At 39.5% G+C, this 19018-nt stretch overlaps 1 protein-coding gene across 2 annotated transcripts in view; it reads right to left on the bottom strand.

Annotated features, from left to right (window-relative positions):
- The window catches only part of Crppa (CDP-L-ribitol pyrophosphorylase A), a 321431-nt gene that overhangs the window by 279885 nt on the left and 22528 nt on the right, over nt 1–19018 (bottom strand). For both annotated transcript variants that reach the window (XM_021179106.2, XM_021179109.3), the window contains exon 3: nt 3428–3577. In XM_021179106.2, the coding sequence (XP_021034765.1) occupies nt 3428–3577 (150 nt within the window). The remainder of the gene's footprint in view (nt 1–3427; nt 3578–19018) is intronic.

The raw sequence follows: 19018 nt of genomic DNA, 5'->3' as shown, positions 1-19018 counted from the left end.
CATAGATATATACATACACACACACACACACACACAGATACATACATAGAATGAAAAAAAGAAAGAAAATAGACAAGAATCAGGAAAACCAGTTTGTTCATGTCCTGCATGATGTTTGCAGGGAATTATGGAGACCTGGTCTAGCTGCCTTGACAGGCATGCACCATAGTGTTTCTTAGGCTAGAGTCTGTGGCTCCTGGGGCACTGTGTGCTTTTCAGTTCCTAAGAAAGCAAGGCATTCTTGCAGGCAGTGAAGTATTAGTCCACCTATGTTTCTCTGCATTCACTATAAGTCAGAGAAACATATAGAAGTTTCACAATACTATCAATCATGTGTACACTGTATGTCTTGCAAGTGTCCTAGCAATGACCACTGTACTGGTTCTGAACAGGGTATAAAAAGTCTCAGCCTCAGTCTTTCTGAAACCTCTCCAACCCATGCCTGATAGATGACATTCCTACTGACCATAATCAGGTAACCCTAGATGGTAAGTGCTGGCACACACAGATGATAATATAAGTTCTATATTGCACAGGAGTTGAGCAGTCTCTGTCAAATTGTGATCTAATTCATCATTATCCCAGCTCTAGTCATACCATCTTTCCACTGGTGCTTAATGAACTGCCCATGTTTAGGAAACCAATCTGCTTCTGTTTGTGGGATGCTTATCTACCAAAAGTGTGGTTCCAAAACAAGTGGCAACTTTGTTCCCATACTGCTCTGCTTAAAATAAAAGGGGTCGTTGACTCTTTGATTGCTCCTCAACATGACATGGTCTGCCTAAGAGACTCTCCTGTCCCTCAAAAACTGGGGGACATGACTGAAGACTTGTAGACTTAACTCCAGGATTCTGGAGAAGATTGTAAAAGCTGGAAGTTGAAAATCCATTGAAAATACTTTATTTAGTTCTTCTATTTTAGAGTCTTCATCCCCAGAAGGGAAGATTTCTATGCACAGTCAGAAATGACTAATAGTTACATGCATAGTTGGGTCAGGATCTGATCCCAAGTTTTGAAGCAATAAAGGAGGGAGATAAAAGATGACGGAAAAGCTTTCAACTTCATCCTACTATTCATTAACACATCAGTCATTCCATGAGGAAGTAAAGAGTCTATGTTTTTAGCAAAAGCAGTTTACTATTCCTTACACTTTCTTAGCACTCAATCATACTGAATGACTTCCTCACTGACATAAATCAAATTGAGTTGAATTTGTAGTAAAAAGTCAGGTTTAATGGGGCAGCTCTTGGGCAGGTTTTTGTAAAGTCACAAGGCCGGGCTGCAGTAGGGGCTTCTTAAAAGGGAGTAGGGGTAGGGAGCAGTGACATGATGGTGAGGTTATATCCTTATTTGATAAGTTTAGAGACCTGGATGTGAGTCTTAGGTCTAGTAGTCCCACTGAAATCCAGAACTAGTTGCTGGTGGTGTCCATTGTTTTGTGCCAGCTTTTGCAAATGTGAACTTCTGGTCAGAAGAGAAGGATGGGGACCTCTTGGCTCAGGCCATCTTGTCTTTTTCCCAAATCCCATAGCCTAAACATAAATCTAGAAGTAATCTCATACTTGCAAGATTCTAATTCTATTCTCCAAAACCTCCACTTCCATCTCAAATAAAGATGCCTATATCCTAGTCTCTCAGAACAAATCTTTAAGCTCATGACTCTTTCTCATCTTTCATATGTGAGATACAATGTACTGGGAGAATTCTCCCAATTTTGCCTTCAAATCCATTTGAAACACTAGCATTTCATACTATACTATCTAAATTATCCCAGTTGCCAAAACTATGTTGCCTGTCTTGGGCTTTTCATTGATGTGTCAACAAAATACCTCAGAGAAATAACTTAAAGGAAGAAGGGCAAATGTTGTTCATGATTCCAGAGGTTACAGCCTAACATCAAAGAAAGAGCCACTCATAACATAATGGTAAAGAGCCAGAGAAAGGGATTCCGAATGAGAGTGGGGGCAGACAGGAGGAATTCATGCTAATATCCCCAGCACAGAGATCCAAGGCCAGCCTGGTCAGACTGGGCTATGAAAGCCTGTCCCCAAAACCAAAAAGTAAAATAAAAGAGAACAGGACAAGGCTTTTCTGTCAAAGGCATGCCACCAGTAACCCACTTCTTCCAGCCTCCATTACAAAGCTTCTACCACCTTCTACCATTGGGACCAAGCAGTCAATCCATGAATCTGTAGTAGACAGCTCAGATTCAGGCTACAACAAATAGAAGGGTATATATTAAAGTTAATAAACACTTTCAGAAACCTCAGAAATGTGCCAGTGGCAAAATGTGGCTCAGCAATATCCAGTCTACAAAACGGAATATGTGACCTCAACTCGGAGAAGTTCACAATAGCATAATGAGTATAATTAAAATAAAACTCTCAAAGTAATGCCCTGATTTCCAAATTATTTTAAGGAAAAGAAAACTGGCTGAGTTTCTCATTAAAATACAATTCTATATAATCTTTTTCTAAAACTAACTGGAGCCAAGTATTGATAATTGAATGTATGTATGTGATTAACCATTACCACTAACCTAACTATATCTGGCATATTTAGTATAAATGTATTTGTTACCATTATCCTATCACTCTAACTGCCCATCTCTCTCAACACATTTACTAATTACCCAGTGCCAATCAAGCACAGAGTTACTCCACCGTGCTTCATTGAGAAGTTTCTTGTGGATCAATTTATGATACTCAATAATGACTTATTCAAATATGTAAAAAAAATTACAGCAAAAGCATGTAAGTACAGAGGATTTCCAAATGAAAGAAGAAACACACATTCTAGTATCAATTTTTGGGGTGATTTTTTTATAGTTGTTTAAGTTAAATATTTATTTAAGCTCTCTAGGTATCCGTGCCAGAAGATTTACCATACTGTGTGTGTCTAAAACTCCTCAATATGACAAGTTTGTCAGACAGGCGTGGGCCACTGTTTGGGAGGGCCCTGTTCTGGCAGATTTGCTATTCTTGGACTGTCTGAATGCATAGTACCATTTACACTGAGCCTCTGCATTCCTCAGGAGACTGTGGAATTTCTGTAAGTGATCACCAGAGGACATGTATGTGACCAACCCCAACAAAGCCCCCAGGCTCGGAGCCTCTAATGGACTTCCAAACATTGTACTGCATTCCTGTACATTCATTGCTCCAGGAAGTCTTTTCCGTGACCCATCAAAGGAAGGGGAGAGCCCAAGCATCCCCAAACAGATTCCGAAAGGATTCTGCAGAAGCACTGCCCGAGAGGCTGTTCTAAGCCAACAATACCTCTGTTACTCCGATGAAATACAAACTGGCCTAGAGCAGGACTACATGCTGAATCTCACAGCAGGTAGGTTTGTCTAGAAATTCAAAGGTAGACACAGTTTTAAAAACCATAACAGAACTAGCAGCTTTTTGAAAGCCCAGATTCTCACCTGCTGATATGCTTCATAGATGACATCAAAGAGAAAAGCCTGGGGCATTTCGCTTGCCCTATGCTTGGCACGGTCCAGTGAGTGGTCTAAGTGACCATCAGCAGAGGGACTGATGACAGTGGACACCAGAGGTCGAATTGCTCCTGCTGCCTATAAGACAAACAAAGGAGAAATGCGTATTTACTTGACCTACAGAGCATTTGAAGAAAAACCCTAAATTCAACATCTCACTTCCAAAACCAGACTTCATACTTGCAACAATCTCTCCCAAGAAAGCATATAAACAAAAGGGTTTGCTCAACCCACAGTTCACATCTAAAGTTTTGAAAATCACTTTCATAGAATGGCAACTTTAAGATGGAAGTACTGCTTTATTGTACATTCAGTTTTATTTCTATCAGGAAGGCTAAACTGGGTCAGTGAAGAATTAAAGTGCCTGCTATCAAGTCAGATGACCTGAGCTTGATCCCTAGGATATGAGTGGTAGACGAAGGAAAATGACTCCCAAAGGTGGTCCCCTGACCTTCATTTGCATACCGGGACACATGCACCCTCACACATCACACACACACATAAATAAAGGAAATAAAAATCCTTTCCATCCTAAGTCACTGAGGTCAAACTCTAGAAAGGAATGTTACAGGACAATTGGGTTTTCCCTGAAGATGGGAGGGAAAGAAAGAGACCATTGTGAAACCATTGAATTGAGTTTCAAATTAATGCTTAGAAATGAGAGTGCTCTCAGAAAATTTAATTTACACATTGGATCATTAAAGAGACGAACTCCCCAGGATCCCCACTTTAAGACTAAACAACCTGAATAAGAAAGAATTTATGTCTTGCTCTAATTAATTTTACAAACAGTTCTTTTCTTTTTTTTTCTGAAATTCTTTTTTTTTTCAATTTATTTTTATTAGGTATTTTCCTTGTTTACATTTTCAATGCTATCCCAAAAGTCCCCCATACCCACCCCCCCAATCCCCTACCCACCCACTCCCCCTTTTTGGCCCTGGGGTTCCCCTGTACTGGGGCATATAAAGTTTGCAAGTCCAATGGGCCTCTCTTTCCAGTGATGGACGACTAGGCCATCTTTTGATACATATGCAGCTAGAGACAAGAGCTCTGGGGTACTGGTTAGTTCATATTGTTGTTCCACCTATAGGGTTGCAGTTTCCTTTAGCTCCCTGGGTAATTTCTCTAGCTCCTCCATTGGGGGCCCTGTGATCCATCCAATAGCTGACCGTGAGCATCCACTTCTGTGTTTGCTAGGCTCCGGCATAGTCTCACAAGAGACAGCTATATCTTGGTCCTTTCAGTAAAATCTTGCTAGTGTATGCAATGGTGTCAGCGTTTGGAAGCTGATTATGGGATGGATCCCTGCATATGTCAATCACTAAATGGTCCATCCTTTCGTCACAACTCCAAATTTTGTCTCTGTAACTCCTTCCATGGGTGTTTTGTTCCCATTTCTAAGAAGGGGCAAAGTGTCCACACTTTGGTCTTCGTTCTTCTTGAATTTCATGCATTTAGCAAATTGTATCTTATATCTTGGGTATCCTAAGTTTCTGGGCTAATATCCACTTATCAGTGAGTACATATTGTGCGAAGTTCTTTTCGAATATAACGTCCGTGTGGCACTTCCTTGGGCAAGGCCTCCACTCATTTCCATTTCTACAGTGGAAGCCCTGTCTTATTGACAGCTGCGATATGACTGCATGGTAAGGATGACTCCTTCAGGACTGACCATCTGTCATTTACTTTCAATAGGGTTGCCCTGGCAATGTGCTCTTGACTGTCCTTACCAGACAGCTACCTCAATGAAGTAGCCTCAAAGGAAGCATCCAAAGATGGCAGTCAAGTAACCCATTGTATCTGTACTCCAACATGACATTTCTTCCACAGGATTGTTACGTGAGCGTCTTGTCTCATGAGCAATAAACCAAGAGCGCAAGTGTGCTCTGAAGTGACTGTCATCTGATCAGAACGAGCTGAGGGAGAGTTTGCGGAAGCGAGGGAGTTGATTGAAAACAGAGCTAATGCATGAGCCAAGGAGACAGTTTATAACTGCCTCACAGTTTCCAGCTCCTCAAGTCAAACGTGGAGCCTAGACCCAAATGTAAACGTGACCCAGCCAGAGGTGAAGGAGCTCATGTGACCTACAATGAGGGGTTGAGGGTAAAAAGGAAAACAGATATGGGCACCCGAATTTTTAAGGAAAATATTAAATTTCCATTAAAGCTACCTATAGGCCTACTAGAATTCCATGCCAGGCCATAATGAAAAAGGAAAACAAAACACAAAGAGAGAACATGAAAGATCCAGATTGGGAGGACAAGAGGTATCTCAGACTTCCCTGGGTAAAGCAGACAGTGAAAGGTATAAAGGGTATTTTTAATGCAACCACTGAACGCATCTAACTGTCATCCCAGGGGCCTACAGCCGACTAAAAACTTACTGACAAAATCTGAATTTTGGTTGGGAATAAAGAGTGGATGTGCCACCTCAGCAGGGACCTGCTACTCCACCCGCAGCTCAGTGGAACAGCAGCTCCAAGACAGGTGGACAGAGCTTAAAGGAGGGATGGGGGTGCAGATGACAAAAAACAATACAAACAAAAGCTCAGGGCCCTGGTTCCAGCGCACAGGGGAAAGTAGTGAGGCAGTGGTTCCCCTCTGCACCTTGTACAGACATTGAGACCATGCAAATGTGGCCCGGATGTCCTACTGCTCACAGAAAGAGCAAAGTTTCTACACTAGGAAAAGACAGACCAGAAGGCAGTCCAATTCTTCAAGGCTCTCTTTAAGTATCAGGACAACGAAGTAGGTGTCACTCCAAAAGAAAATGGACACTATCTCACCACAGCTACAGAGTAGCACAAAAATTTTATACAGGGAGTGAAGGGGTCTAAGATTAAAGTTCTATTAAACTTCCCCTCAAAGACAGACAGACAGACAGACAGAAATTCAGACCAAGTCCATTCTTAGAAAAAGGAGATTATAAGAATGAGTGATTAAGAGGATACTGGAATCTACGATAGACCAAATAAATAAAAAAAGGCTAAGTTTAAGGCTATTTACTAGAAGACACAGGAAGCACAGCTCGTGAAACTCCCACCCACTAGGATCAAAACAAACTTCAAACATTGGTCTTAAACCTACCCCTGCAGAAAGGCCAGTGTTTAAGTGGGTCAGGTTGCAAAGGAAGTACACTATGGGCATTAAGAAAAATAGAGCTGAACAGCTCCCAAGGACGATGCTGAACAGCCAGGAGTGATACCGGTCGACAGCGTGCGGAGGAACCCAAGCATCAGAACCAACCCGACCAAACCCGTCATCTCAGTGTGAGTCCACACACTGAGAAAGTCACATTTGAATCTTTCTGTGCAAAAGATTCAAATAGAGTGCCAAGTCCTAAAACAAGCAAACAGTATTTCTTGGTAAGGTAGACGGTAGGAGCCAGTCGGAATCTGGAAGCAGAAACACATATTTGTGAACACATTCCATTTCTAATAAAGCATTGTATCCAAAGATAACCATCTGACTGGCACATGAAGGGACCAGGGAAGCCACAGAAACCGCCCCCAGGTACACATGTAGGTTTCAAAGCACCCCTTGAGAGTGTGATCAGAAAACTAAGGGCATCGTGTCTGAAGTGAAGCAAGGTTTGCAGCTACTTTCTTTTTCCAATAGAAACAGAAGGATTGCGAGCTGCAAGAATTAACATGACTGTCCACAGGAGCTCAACAGTTTTTCCCCAAGAGAAAGGAAGAGAGCCAGAAGACAGTGGGGGAGCAGTCATACTGCAAGGAAAATAATAATCTAGTCTACAACCACAGAACCAACAGCTCAAAAGAAGAAATTAAAAAACAAAAAGGAAAGAAACGCTTTGCTGGTCAGTTCACTTTACAGACTACATACAATATTCTTCAGGCTAAACAAAATGAGCTCCAACAGCGATTCTTATGCAGGAAACCAGCAAATTTAAGACACCAGGGAAAAGTGGAAATGTCCTCCCTTCTTTTACTAACTGGTTGAAAAGTAAGTACATAGTCCACCCATTGAAATGCAATTAAAACAAAACAAGAACAGAGATAAATGTATACAGAAATAAGGAGATGACAGTGGATGGGAACATAAATATGGTGGCCCATAATGCAAAAAAAACAAACAAAAAATAGAAATGATACACGCTTGTGCACCTTTCTCCTTCCAACTTCTAGAAAAGGCTATAGATCTAATGAGCTAATAATTCTAACAGTGGATTTCGGTTTGTAACACAAAAGGATAGAGTTGGGTGAGAAAATTTCTGTTATAAGAACACTAGGTCAGAAACATATATGGACACAGCTATGCCCTCCCCGGTGTCTAATTTGCTAGATACACCAGCTGTGTTGATAGACAAACATGGGTTCTTTTAATCCAATTTTAATAAATATTAGTTAGTAACTAATATTAATGGTCATCACAAACTACACCTCACATGGCAAATATACATGCATATATGTAGCTATTTATGTAGATCACAGAATGTAAGGAGATGAAAGGCAAGCAGCTTCAAAGATACTAGGAAATTATTACATATATAAAGGAGTTTGGCGGTAAGCTGACTTGAAAGGCATTTGGACTTATGGCATAGAGTCAGAGCACGGTCAGAGTTGAGCTATGGAGTCTAGTAGCAGAGGCCAAAGAGAAGAACTAGGTGCAGACAAACTGCACAGACAGATGGAGAGCAAGTGTGGACCAGTGAACAGAAGGCAGGCAGACAGCAATTTGAGTGGAACCACATCAAAGCCATTTGACCAAGCCAAAGCAAAGCACCTGAGGCAGTCAGCTTCTCTGCCTGTTGGTCCCTTACTGTACATATAGGGTGGTCAAATAAAAGATCAGATGGCTTTTACACCTCTAGGGCTAGGTCTCCATCTCTTTATGGAGTCCAAATGAGGGAGCTGTAACATCTTTTCTGTCTGGTGTATCTTCTATATTCTCAGGAATGTTTTTCCTGACTATATCAATATGCTCACATGTCCCACATACATTTGTGAATAAGATCCTTTCCACTCACAGTAACAAGTTAACTATCAGTCTGTGCTGCATGAATGGTGTTGGCCATTCATGTGTCAACCCAGACACAGAGTCACCAACCATTTTCAAGATGGAGTCAAGAGTTGCTTACAAAATGGTACCACTCAAAAGAAGACACAGTCTAAAAAACCCAACACTTTACATAGTACTGTAACAATGTAGGGGTAGGGCCAGCATGCTCTCAACAATGCCTCTTTGTTGTCATAGCAGAATGACTTCTGTTAACATGTATATTTTAGGCCATGTAGTCCAGGATAAGAAAATAACAGTCCTAGTTACAGTTACTATTACAATCATGAAACACCATGATAAAGGATTTATTTGGCTTATATTTCCATATCACTTTTCATCTTTGAAGGAAGTCAGGGAAGGAAATCAAACAGGGAAGGAACCTGGAGGCAGAAGCTGATGAGCAGCCAGGGAGAGGTGCTGCTTACTGACCTGCTCCTCATGGCTTGCTCAGCCTGCTTTCTTACAGAACCCAGGCCGACCATGTTCATGGCAGCTTCATTCATAACAGCTAGAAACTGATAACCACCTAGATGTCTCTCAACTGAAGAATGGATGAAGAAAATGTGGTACAGCTACACAATGGAATACTATTTAGCTATTAAGGACAAAGGCATCATGAATTTTGCAGGCAAATGGATGAATCTTGAGATTATCCTCCTGAGTGAGGTAACCCAGTCCCAAAAGGATATGCATGGTAAGCAATCACTTATAAGTGGATAGTAGCCATAAAGTACAGGATACCCATGCTACACTCCACAGACCCAAAAAAAAGCTAAACAAGAAAGAAGGCACAAGTGAGGATGCTTGAATCGCACTTAGAAGGAGGAGGAAAATAGTGCTAGGTCCTGAGTCTTTTTAACAGAACAGGCTGAGCAAGCCATAGGAAGCAAGCCAGTAAGCAACACTCTTCCATGGCCTCTGCATCAGCCTACCTCCAAGTTCTTGATATGTTTGGGTTCCTGCCCTGACTTCCTTCAGTGATAAATAGTAAATGCAAACCAAATAAATCCTTTCCTCTCTAACTTGCTTTTTGGTCATGGTGTTCTGTTACAGCAATAGAAATGGTAACTAAGACAAATACCTTCAATAAAGTCACATCAATGAGGCATATCAACATGGAAATGAAAGTCTTAAAAAGTGTTTAAAGCCACATAAGCATTATTTTATGTACCAACCAACAATAGCAAAATATAGGTTCTTAAGAGGCATGAAAATTTCTCTGAGTCAGACCATGGTTACCATAAAATAAGACTCAAGAGAGAAAATATTGAAGGTGGCTACCAGTACCCATCATGCCCCAAGTCTGCTCCAGGGAGTGTGAGAGGCTTCAAGGGGTGATGCTACAGCTGAGGATGAACCTGCAGAGCCAACAATATCTCAAGAACAACTGAAAAAAGGCTTGTCTTATGGGAAGGTGTTTTTACAAATCAGATCCATGAAATGGGACAAAAAGATACCAGAACAGAGCTGCAGTGGAGAGAAGCAGAAGCAATTGGCATGGGACAGCTGACAAAGGAGCATGTCACTGATAAGTGCAGCCTAGGACCCTTCACAGCCTGCTTGGTCGGTGCCAAACATTACCTACAATGGAGCCACCATTGCTGCTACATCTCACACTGCTCACACTGCTGGGATCACAAGAGCTCAGAGCCTTGGTGCTGACCTTGGACTCCAGTCACAATGGTCATACTGGGATGCCTGCAGGATGACTGTCCTACACACAGCACAGACTCTGAACAACCACAAGACATCTGAGATGAAGAATGGTTCATTTTCTAGATGAATTCTCCTCCTGGAAAGATTTCTGAGGTCCATGATGCCACCAGAGGTGGAGTTGATGTCCATGATCTGTGCAGCTGCCAGAGACCATGTTTATGTTTGTGTTCTGTGCTGCCACCATAGGGCATGTTGGTGTCCATGGTCCATGTCACCACCAGAAGCCATACTGATGTCCATGATACATACTGCTACTGAAGGATGTGTGTCTGTGGTCTGTGCTGCCACAGCAGCCATATTGACATCCACAATCCCAACTGCCATCAGAAACCACCCTGAAGTCCAGGATCCTACTGCTGCTGGTTGCCATGGGCAAAAATGCTTCTTTGCAGTTGTGTGGATGACTGCAGGCTCATGACTTAGAATAAGAGACATCAAAGGCTTCTGGGACAATCTCCCTTCCTCCTCTCCTCCTCTAAAAGAGAAACATTCCAGGCAGGAAGCTAATAAATCACACCCTTAACAACTATGATGAAGATGCTAAAGTACAGCTCTTCATAGTCAATAGCTTCTGGCAGGGATTGGAGTAGGGAAAGATTCATTCTTCTTTAAGAGGCTGGCCACTGGGAGTCTAACCATGCTCCATTGAGTATATGGACATTGGAATTGGTGGGATGTTGCTGTTCTTTTTTATTTTGTTTTGGCATTGGGCGTGAGGGGACCTGGGAGGAATGGGAACTGGATGTGATCAGGGTGCATTGTGTGAAATTCCCAAATAATTAATAAAAATATTTATTATGTTGGGGAAAAAGACTCACTAAATTTTGAAGAACTCAAATCATACTAAGAATATTCTCTCTTTAGAATAGAAATTAGAGCAGAAAATTAGAAGTTTCAGGAATACATACAAATTGAAAAATGTACTACCAAAAAAACTAAGCCAAAGAGTCAAGAGAACTTGAAGATACTTGAAGATGAAAACGCAGGCAACGTCCTTGTACTCAGGAACTTGGCTTAAGTATCACTGAAATATCTCTGTGAGCCTTTGTTCCTCTTGAACAATTTTTAAACATGGGTTATAGAAATTGCAGCTGGGTAAATGGTGATCATGAGAGGAAGCATTTTGTTTTGAATACTATATATACTCAATCTATCAAAACAAACTTCAAAATGGAAACAAAAACTGAAAATGGTGTGTGACAAGAAAATTCAGTTAACAACCTAAATTCCAAAAATGAACAAAGTCAGGACTGTGATGGCTCATTAATTATATTTTTTTAAAATTTAAGGAAAATACCAATTCCTCCAACAAGGTTTCCAAAAAGAAAAGAGTGGGTGAGGACAGAGGAAGGGAATCCTTCCTCACTTCCTTGACAATATCTAGTGTTATCTCAATACCCACACAAAGCAAAGCCACCACAGGGCCAGTAACTGCAGAACAATACCCTTGTGAATACATATACAAATCCCAAAGCACAATCATCCTTCTGTATCCCCAGGGGATTGGTTCCAGAACTACATGTGCACACTAAAATCCCCTATGTAAGTGCCATGGGATTTACATATAACTACCCATAGCTCTCAGATAGTTTAAATCATTTCTAGATTACTTACACCACATACAATGTAAATATAATGTAAGCGGTTGTTACAGTATATTATTGGGGGCTGACAAGAAGAAAGTCTCTACATGTTCACTACAGATGTAGTTTGTTCCCAAGTATTTTCCTCCACAGTTGCTTAAATCTATAATGCAGAACCCGAGGACATGGAGGGCTGACTTTGCTTGCAAGTATTCACAGCATATAAAATGTATTATCCACCATGACCAAGGGGAATGTATTCCAGGACCAGCAGATTGATTCAGCATACCAAAAAGAAACACACCATAGTAACAGAAAAAGGGCTGAAGCACATGGACATCTCAGTAGATGGAGAAGACACCACAAAGTACAACACTGCCTTCTTGAAAAAAGCATACAAATTAGAAACAGAACAGAGTTGATCCACTAAAAAGCATCTTGAAAATACTATAGCTAAGATCAGACATAACAGTAAAAACTAAATGTTCTCTTTTTATGATCATGGAAAAAGATACAGAAATCTGCTGCCATACTTTCACTAGTAGACATTATGATGGGAATTCTAACTGGGAGACTCTCTTAAGAAAACGTAATTGATGTGATGAGAAAGAAACAATACTATCACCATCTGAGGCAGATGACACCATCTTATTTATAGAAGCCCTTTATGAACTCATTAAAGAATTCTTAGGACAATAAATCCTGAAAAAATGAAGGGAAAAAGCTCAACACACAAAAGCCATGTGAGAAATGAAAAGTGCAAAACTGGAGTTATGAAAATGCCACTTACCTGAGTATTTTTAAAGGGGTAAATTTAGTGAAAGTGTAAAGCATAATCCTGAAAAACATGCAAATCGCCCTAGCTCCAAATGGAACCTCACTTTAGATGCTGTTACCTGCTTCCCTCAAGTACACATCAATGGTCATCTTCCGGCACTGCCTCAGTCTGCAGCCTTTATTAGGTATCTGCATTAGTAAATAAGTATGCTGTGTCAAGTGCCACTCTGGATCACAAATTCACCTCAAGCTAGAATCAAATTGGGGTCTAGATATAAAATCAGCCCCAATACTTATGTGTTGAAATTTTGGTTCTCAGTGCAAAACTGTCCATAAGAGAAGCCTTGAGAATTAACTTAATTTTCAGGGCTCTAATGTTACTCTATTGATGAGTTCATATCTGAATGGAACACTAAGAGATGCAATCTATTTATTAGGAAGTGGTCACATGAGGGCATGCCCTTGAAGAGCATGTTTCCTTCCATAGACCCCTGTTCTCTGTCTCCTCATTTAGTTTCCAATTAAGAGTCAAATAACTATGTTGCATTTCCAAGGTCAGGATACCTAGAGTGTTTAGCATGTGTCTCTGGGAATGCAGTGCCTCTAATATTATCAATCCTAGAGGAGACTCTTCTGGTGAATTTCTTTTAAGAAATTCCATTTCTTTTAACTCTTTCCCAGTGTATTATTATATAGGGTTGAAAATAAATTTAATAGAAGGGTGTTATTAAATTTACCTCTAGGAATTTTAATTATCAGTGAGTATTTGATCTGAAGTATACACACACATGAAGAGTTTCTTCTTATTACTAATTTTAATAACATTTTATCTCCTACCTTATAGATTAAGCCAATATGTAATTTAGGAAGTCACTCATAAATACTGGAATTCCAAATTGCTTGTTAAGCTTGAATGCATATCTGTTTATTAACTCTCTAATTAAAGTTATTTCCTATTAGAAAGAGCTGTCCTTCCAGGAAGTCAGGAGAGGTTAGGAGGTAGGGAGGGAGGAGTTCGGGAAAGGACTAGGATGAATGTGATCAAAATAAAATTTAGAAAATTCTCCAAGAATTAATAAGATCTCACAACTTAGCCCTGGTTGGGTTGTATTATGTAGAACAGGCTAGCCTTAACTCATACAGTTTTTTTAATCAGCGTCTTTTTAACTGGAACAAGAATTCTCTTGGGATTTTAGAGGGGTTCAATTAACTCCTTATTGGAGAATCACACAATGCCATGTTTGGATAGTGAATTAATATTTAGCTATTTTCAATAAAAAATAGCTTTCCAAACCCATTTATTGCCCCTCATCTTTTTCTTTCTTACAGTGTTGTTTCTATAGCATCAATGAGTACACTTCTATATCTTCTATATTCTCTCCCTGCCTCTCTCTCCTGCCCCCTGTATACCCCTGCCTTACATTCTGGCTGTGATGAGATAACCAATTTTCCTTCATTTTGCCTCTCCATTTCAATACTTCTGCCATGCCACACAACTACAAGGAATAGAGCCAGTTGGTTGTGGACAGATGTCTCTAAACCATGAGCCACAACAAAATTACCTGCTTTAAACTATTTATTTTTAGGCAATTGTCAGTAAGATGGGAGAAACTACCTAAAATACAAGATTAAAGTACCTAGAGTACAACAGTTTCCAACTTCTGTTTCCTCCCAAACTGTCCAGAATCCATGTCAATTAGGGTTTTACCTCTCCAACTGAAGAACATTTACAAATATTACCAATGATTCACACATTGGTAAATACAATAAACAATTCTTAGTCTAGGAGGTTCCATTTAGTTTTTATAAACTATTTACAAAATGCTCTCTGTTGATGTTCCAATATAAAATATTTATTTTATTTTTCTCGACTCAAAATATCACAGGCATGAAACTCCAGACTTCTCTACCTACACTCATTTCATCGATTTCTACATCGAATTCCATCACTTGAAATACCATCTAAATAAGAACTCCCAAATGTATGGATCTTCTTCGAGAAGATTCTCTGCAACTCTGGACTAGTACATCCAATTGCCTATTAAACATCTCCATTTACTTTTATTGAGTTCAAAATACACATCAAACTACTGCATTACAGTCAAAGTTTTGGTCTTCTATGCTATATACCACCAAGTGCTCTTACATATATCCCCACATTTAAGAATGACAACTGTATTGTTCTAGTCAATCTTGACTATCATCTTAAAAGTCATTTATGATATCTCCCTCAGTCTCCTAATAACTGTTCAACCCCTCAGTTAACTCTGGCAAAAGTGAAATACCCCAAATCTGCCTGCTTCTTAACCTTCCACCATAATTGCCTCTATAACACTAAGTAATACAGTTGTTCTTCTCTGAGGCCTTTCCATGAGTTTCCCTGTTTGTTTTCCTGTTGGCATCTGTAGTAGCAAGGACATAAAAAGTAAGTCTTATTTGAAAAAAAAAATGAATTGAATTGTGGTATTATATTAATGACTATGAATAAAGTATAACTTTACAGATTTACCTAAAAAAAAAATCCCTAAATACAATAGTCAAAAAAAAAATGTCTAAATAGAAGCAAAACAGAATTATCTTGGGCATATATGTGACATAACTAAATTGAAAAGCCAGAGGATGACAAAGTTCAGATTATGAATGGATAGAAAATGAAACAGTGAAATTGGGGAAGAATTTCAAAATCAATGGTAACTTTGTAATACTAGATGTTCCGTATCAGTGTCCATTGCACTCCACATATCAAAGAATACAGAACAATTTCAAAAATAAGTACTGGGAGCCCTTCTCTCTTGATTATTGAAAACTAGCTCCTTTGGAGCAGAATTCATCCACATTTTAAATTCCATTAGAGAAGAATGGGTAACTTCAAAGAATTGTTAGGTCTTGTCTCTGCATGCCTCAGAATTCAGTAAGAATATTAGTGCATGGTGACAGCAGCTTCAGGGGTCTCACTAAACAAGCCTCTGAAAAGGGGATCCCAAAGGAAACCTGTGGCCTTTCTGCCGTGCCTCACTACCCACCTGACAATAGCCAACGCAGAACAAAGATGCTAATGCTACAGGCAGGCACCTACTCCAGAGCTGTGTTAACAGAGCTACCTGTACAATGAATCTTTGTTTGTGTGATGTTTCCTGAAGTAAAAGTGTCACAAATATGACACAAGTATTGACAAAGACAGTTCCTGCTAAAACATTAACTCTCTGGGAACCTTATTTTATAGAGCACCATCCCTATGTTATAGAAAATTCTTAGAAGTTAGCCTAGTGAGCTCCAAATGGAAACGTAAGATCTCAGCACTGTTGTCATGACTTTCCTGTCGTCTATTAAAGTACTTACATGCTTCCATGCATATATTTCAGGACCACCTGTCTGGGGATGGTACTGCCCATAGTATTCTGGGCCCTCCTACATCTATCAGTCTTCAAGAAAAATCCAATACACATGCCTACAAAATTAAGGTGATAGGTGAATATCTAATTTCTGGTGGAGGCCAACTTGATAGAGGCATTTTCTTGATTGAGATTCCCTCTTTTGAGATGACCCTAACTTGTGACAAATTGACAAAAAAAAAAAAGAAAAAAAACACAAACCAAAGAGAGAGAGAGAGAGAGAGAGAGAGAGAGAGAGAGAGAGAGAGAGAGAGAGAAACCTAACCAAACAAACCAGCAGGTGCATTATAGCTAATTAGAAAGTATGCAGCAGAAATCCTTCTTAATAGATATAAGCCCACTGAAACTCAGTAAAGTAACACTAGCAAGTGTGAAAAATCTTTGCATCACCAGCTGCTGCCCTCTGGAATTACAGCACCTGTGGTCTTCAGGCTTCATGGCTCTGACCTGTGTGTTAGCATAGTACTTAGAAGCTGTGGAGGGTAGCAATCAAAAAAAGGGTATCAAGTACATCCAGAGAGCTACCTCCCCCTTGCAGTGGCTGCAATATTCCACAGAAAGAGTAAGTTTGTTCCTATTGATATCATTTTGAGGAAGAAAATGTAGAAAAGGCTCCAGTGAAGAAACCTGTGTGGGATATTCTGCACAAAATGCACAAAAATCAAGTTAAAATAGAAAAGCCTTACAACCAACAATAAACACCAAGATCAAAATATCAAGCATCTTTCAAAAAGCAGGGTGGAAAATCCCAAAACAGGAAAAGAACCTTCTGATGATTCACCTTAATTGTCAACTTGATAGAATTCAGAGTCACCATGACAACACACCTCTATGTTTATCTATGATGTTTCCAGAAAGCTTTAAGAGATGGGGGAATGTCCATCCTGAGTGTGTGTGTTGGCAGGGCGGGGGGAGGAGAGACAGTGAGCGAACCTTACTCTGCTACCCTATAAAACACCTCTAAACTAAATCCACAACAAGAGTCCTAAGATGAACTCCATGCCATTGGTTAAACTGCAACTCCTGGAAAGAAAATATTCACCTTAATTCTAATATCACTAAAGGCTGTATTTGTGTGTTAATAAACCTTATTTTGGTGGGTGTGGTGGCACACGCCTTTAATCCCAGCACTCGGGAGGCAGAGGCAGGCAGATTTCTGAGTTTGAGGCCAGCCTGATCTACAAAGTGAGTTCCAGGACAGCCAGGGCTATACAGAGAAACCCTGTCTCGAAAATAAAATAAAATAAAATAAAATAAAATAAAATAAAATAAAATAAAATAAACTTTCTTTTACTTGAGTCACTAGATAGAATCATTCAACCTTGACAAATTTCTTCCATTCCCATTTGAAATCAAATCAGAGCACAGGCATACAACGGTGGTTTAAAATTAAGCCAAACAAAAACCTTTGAAGCAGTAAGTAGCTTCTCCAGTATGATCAAACACAGAGTTTCAGCTGTTCCCAAGAAGTAGTTCAGTTTTTAAAACTCAGTGTTTTGCAAAAGGATACCTTCATTAGCTCTGGATTTAAACCAGTTCAAAAGTTATTCTTCGATAACAATATGGAACTCAGTCATCGGGGAAGGATCACTGTGTCACCTACTTACAAACAATTCAGATTTTCTAGCACACTGATGACAATCAAACACAAGTAATTAGCCACATTTAATTCTGTTTAACAATCACATTTTTTAATGTAAAATAAAACATCTGCCAAGTGATTTTTCCATCTCTGCTCCAAAATACATGCCCAGAATACATGACTTGGACTTGTAAAACTGCACGCTAACTTATATTTTCCCTGATAAACCAAAATGAAGTCTAAGAGGATTGCCACAGTGCCATTAATCAGTGCTAAATATAGCTGCACTGCATAAGCCCAAGATTGCATGGATGCACTCTTACCAATGTTTCCAGTTACAAAGATGTCACTGTCTCCAAAGATACAATATAAGTGACTCATTTTTAAACTGGAAACTAGTTTAAAAATCTAGAATGATAAAATATTTCATCCTATCCAAGAATTGACTTCTACTTAAACCTTTGTGCAGTGTTTCATAATACTCTGAAACTACTTAAGGTTGTTTTCTTAACTTAATCAAGGAACAAAATATCTAGACCCATTTATAAACTTTCATTATAGTCAAGCACTCATTAATTTAAGACAACTGGTCTTTTTGTTAAAGGTTAGTCATTTTGTTAAACAGTAAAAACAGTTATTAAAGAATAACAATATCAGTAATTCTGTTGAAGAATGAATGTAAACACATAAATATAAATGTAATATTTTGAATTATTATGATCTCCTCCAGTCTGTGGTTGCTATATTAGTGATCTTTGATTTAGGGGGCAAGAGGAAACAGAGAGGTAGCTAACCATTCTACCATGCACGAGGCCACTTCTATAACAAAGAATTATATTAGGTAGAATGTCAGAGTTGAGAACTTCTATGCCACAGAATTTAAAGACTGAAAAAAAAAATAAGGTCTTGCAAGTGAAGAAGTACTGTTATTAAATACTTGAAACTCAATCCAATATAAGTGAATGGAGTTTTGCTTTAAGGGATTAAGATATAAGGTGAACCTCCGACCCAGTGCTAAAGAAGACCCAGACAGTAAAACCTCTTACATAAATAAAGTTTCCATGGCTATATAGGTAAAACTGTAGTGAGAAGTCAGTGTCTAGACTTCAATCTCACAGAAACTAGTAGGTTATTTGAGGTGATGGAGGAGGATAGAAACACTGCAGATAACGAGTCAGGCACAATGATAGGGAAAGAGGAGGAACAACACACACACACACACACACACACACACACACACACACACACACACAATTCGCCAGTGGCTCACATACCCCTAGTCAGTCAGGGCAAGATAATCCTAGACATCCTCTAATGCCACCACTGTCGCAGTCTCTTAAACAGACCTGTATCATCTCTCAGGGATTATAACAATAGCTTTCAAGGTAATTTCTTTTTTGTGAAATATTCATCCTCTTATAGTACATACCACATGTGTGAGGAGTCAC

Source organism: Mus caroli, unplaced genomic scaffold, assembly GCF_978045245.1.
Source record: "Mus caroli unplaced genomic scaffold, Mus_caroli_1 scaffold_14, whole genome shotgun sequence".
Taxonomy (NCBI): Eukaryota; Metazoa; Chordata; class Mammalia; order Rodentia; family Muridae; genus Mus; species Mus caroli.
This window is presented reverse-complemented; position numbering and strand designations above follow the sequence as displayed.